The sequence below is a fragment of the Durio zibethinus genome, chromosome 16 (genome assembly GCF_047325235.1).
Source record: "Durio zibethinus cultivar Kanyao isolate XHJ-2024 chromosome 16, ASM4732523v1, whole genome shotgun sequence".
Classification (NCBI taxonomy): domain Eukaryota; kingdom Viridiplantae; phylum Streptophyta; class Magnoliopsida; order Malvales; family Malvaceae; genus Durio; species Durio zibethinus.
The window spans coordinates 20481090-20484302 of NC_143177.1; the positions used below are offsets into that span (position 1 = coordinate 20481090).

A 3213-nucleotide genomic window follows, 5' to 3' on the forward strand; every position below is an offset into this window, starting at 1 on the left:
AAGGAATAAAGTTCCTTCGACATTAAGGAGCTAACGTGGGGTAGATTTCATATGTGAATTTTAATAGTATATATATTCATTGCCTAAAGTTGATTTGTTTGAATGAAAAGCTCTTTCGACTATCAAGGACTTATTGCGTATCAATATTTTATATTACGAAAAATGGGAGTAGGCTAAGTCGAAAACTTCTAAGTTTCAATGTGTATGGAAAAATATTTTCAAAAATTGGTTCTGATCACTTGTTGGCAAATAAAAGGAAAACAATAATGAAAAGGTATGGAGTTGATAATATTATATACCACAGAGGGAAGGACTGGAAATGGATCATAATTCCTATTGTAGAAGGATGGAGTGGAAATGAATCATAATTCCTATTTGGGGTACATTTATTGATAATGTATGAAAAACTTATACATGGCAAAACAAATCCAAGCAAAAGCAAATTGTCGAACGCAAAAAAAATGAAGCATTACACTGATGATTCAATTTCATTTTCTAGTCATCAAAAAAGAATGGTGTGATGTATTTTCTGCAGGCTTTCTTTCATCACATTTTAACTTTATATAAGTTTCATTGTTATATATTTCACTGACTACTATTTTAAATGAACACAATCAATTGATTTGCAATGACCGGTCTCATTTCACTAAGTGTTTAACCACACTCAAGGATGTTTTGGAGGACTCGGTAATTTCGTGGATAATAAGTTCAAGGCTGTCAGTCTACATGACTTCGCAATGATTTTAATCTCTAAAAATCATTAAAATAGATAGAAATTAAAAGTCTTACTCCACAATTTCATTGAAAATTGAAATACAAATTTACAACAGTGCCGAGGTGATCTCCAGCTGTAGGCACACGTACAGATAAATAAACAGATATGTGAAAGAAAAATCATACACGATCCAAGCAATACCCCACTAGGCAACTACCGATTCTGCTGCATTCTGGGTTGCCTTGAAATCTTTCACACTGTTTAAAAGGTGAAACGATGCTTTCTCAAAATTAACAAATCCCATCCACCAGAAGTTATGGCCATCGACCGTAACAATCTGCATATAGCTCTCTGGTGGATTTTCTTTCATGACCACAGGATTAACCGCGCCTATATTCGCCAGAGGTATCATAACCTGTTCAAGACACATATTGTTGGTCAGTACATTACCAACTAATGCAAAATGTAATTAAATTTTGTTAGTTAATTTGGTGTTTATGAAGCAATAGTTATTTGTTTAATTTGCAATTCATCATATGTAGAACTCTCTTCTCTAACCACGAATACACTTTCAGTAATGCCTGATTGCCTATAGCAGTTGTCCATGTATAATTGGTTCGGTACATCTAACTCATCATCATGTCTGTTTATCATTAATCTTTAAAACAAATACATATATCTGACCTTATAGTAGCTCCAAGTCTCCTGACCTGAAGGAGCAGTGAAGGACAAGGGACGATCACTGCAGAAAGCTACCCGAGCATTTGATAAATAAAATGTTCCCGCAACAGGGCCAGTTGTTGTGGAGAGGTAACAGGCGAATGTCTTCTTCAACTTTTCATTTGTATCAGTTGCGAAAATCTGCTTGAAGAGAGACTCAAACCCACCCTCTGTTATTGCTTTTGCTGTCAGGTTTACTTTACCCCATGCAGCTTCCGACACAGACGGCCCAGTTTTAACTGTAATTTCATGTATAGATGCATTTATGTAAATATCTGATCATGTAATTTGAACATTTGTTAAGGTTTCAATAACAAATGTCCATGAAAATTTAATTGAGATTGATCTAATATGTGGACACATTCAGATATCAGATGACCATCCGGAAGAGATAATTGAACTTTAAGAGTTTGCAATATCAACTTACGGTTGTGCCAGATGTTGCGTGCTACGGTCTCGGCCTTCCTACTCCAGGTATTGAACATGTTAATCACAGGTTCAAAAGGATTGTGGCTTGGTTTTTCTGCAGGGGAATAAACAAGGTAGGGCAGCTCATAGATTTGCTGGTGGTCAGTGGCACTCCATAAAGCTGCCTTCTGGTTGTCTGGGTGGGCAGTAGGGGCTGCTGGCGGTCCCATGATGTGCGTACCCCATTTCTTAGTATCTTCTTCCGATGGAGGAGAAGAAGAAGATTGTGGTGCCTGTCTAGAATGTTGATCAGGTTGTGATGCATCTGTTGTGGTAGATGTTGGGGATTGTTCATGGGATCCTTCTACTTTAGCGGTCTCTTCGGGTTTTGCATTCATGGTCTCGAATGGCAAGTGGAGATTTATGACACAAATGGAAAATCTTTTGGTGGATGATTGGATTGTTTCCTAGAAGCTGATATACTTGAAATATGTAGAGGAGAATTCAAGAGATGTGAGTGTAAAATACACGTTTTATTTCCTTTGCATTGAAATATTGTCTAGAAAAAGTAACCTTTTAGATTGCAAGAACGCCCTTAGCACCAAGGTCTTTCTAGAAGGGGTATTTAGCTGAAGAGGTTTGCAAATTCAATCTCAACTTTGGCTTCCTGAATGGTTGTTATTATCATCGGGGGAAAAATCAAAGAAGTTTCCATTGTGGTCGCTTGTTTTCTATAAACAGGGAATTGTTTTGTACGTTATACTGATCTATACCCAAGGCATGTGAATTAAATTAACCCACCCTATAATCAAACAGATCGTTCCCAGAGAACTCTGGTAGAATTAATCGGCTCTGTTTTGGGATCACAATTTCTGATTAATTGTTTCTGCTGCTGATGGAACAATCATCTGTACAACTACAAGATGGGTCATACGTGGGTCCTGCTGGTTTCAATGAACGGTGCCTGACTTAAATGATAGATCGGCTCTTTTGAGGATTAACACGTTGGAGCAGGAATTCATGGCATCTGGCCAAGCTGTGCTCAAGCGGTTGGTTGGAATGATCTAAAATCATCCAGATATATCACACTGCTATAACATATCAATTCTGGTGTATTTCGTTGGTCGAAAAGAAACAAAGAAAGAAAGGAAAAAAAAAAAAAAGCTAAACTAAAATACTTCAAAAAAAAATTCACTGCCACATGGGTTAATGTTCTCTCTTTCGCTTTGCCGTGATACGTTCTTCATATTTTACTCTGAACCCTTTAAATTAAGATAAAGTTTAGTATTAGTTTTAAAATTATTATGATAATTTAATCTTTAAGATGATTTTATTATTAATATGATTTTATCATTTATGATATGAAATAA

The 3213-nt window shown here is 36.3% G+C and overlaps 1 protein-coding gene across 1 annotated transcript; it reads right to left on the reverse strand.

The window, feature by feature from the left end:
* Positions 1-770: 770 nt before the first annotated feature.
* LOC111294775 (GRAM domain family protein) lies at positions 771-2483 on the reverse strand. Its single transcript, XM_022888150.2, has 3 exons — positions 1863-2483; positions 1400-1674; positions 771-1130 (listed from the first exon to the last, which is right to left on the reverse strand). Exons 1-3 carry the CDS (start codon positions 2239-2241, stop codon positions 921-923), a joined length of 864 nt encoding a protein of 287 aa, XP_022743885.2. The 5' UTR covers positions 2242-2483; the 3' UTR covers positions 771-920.
* Positions 2484-3213: the final 730 nt, after the last annotated feature.

Bases quoted from the DNA above. Each gene is read 5' to 3' on its own strand.
- LOC111294775 (XM_022888150.2), bottom strand. From the start codon at position 2,241: ATGAATGCAAAACCCGAAGAGACCGCTAAAGTAGAAGGATCCCATGAA. The intron at 1,675-1,862 runs GTAAGTTGATAT...ATGAAATTACAG, and splicing joins ACGCAACATCTGGCACAACC to TTAAAACTGGGCCGTCTGTG. The intron at 1,131-1,399 runs GTCAGATATATG...TGTCTTGAACAG, and splicing joins AGACTTGGAGCTACTATAAG to GTTATGATACCTCTGGCGAA.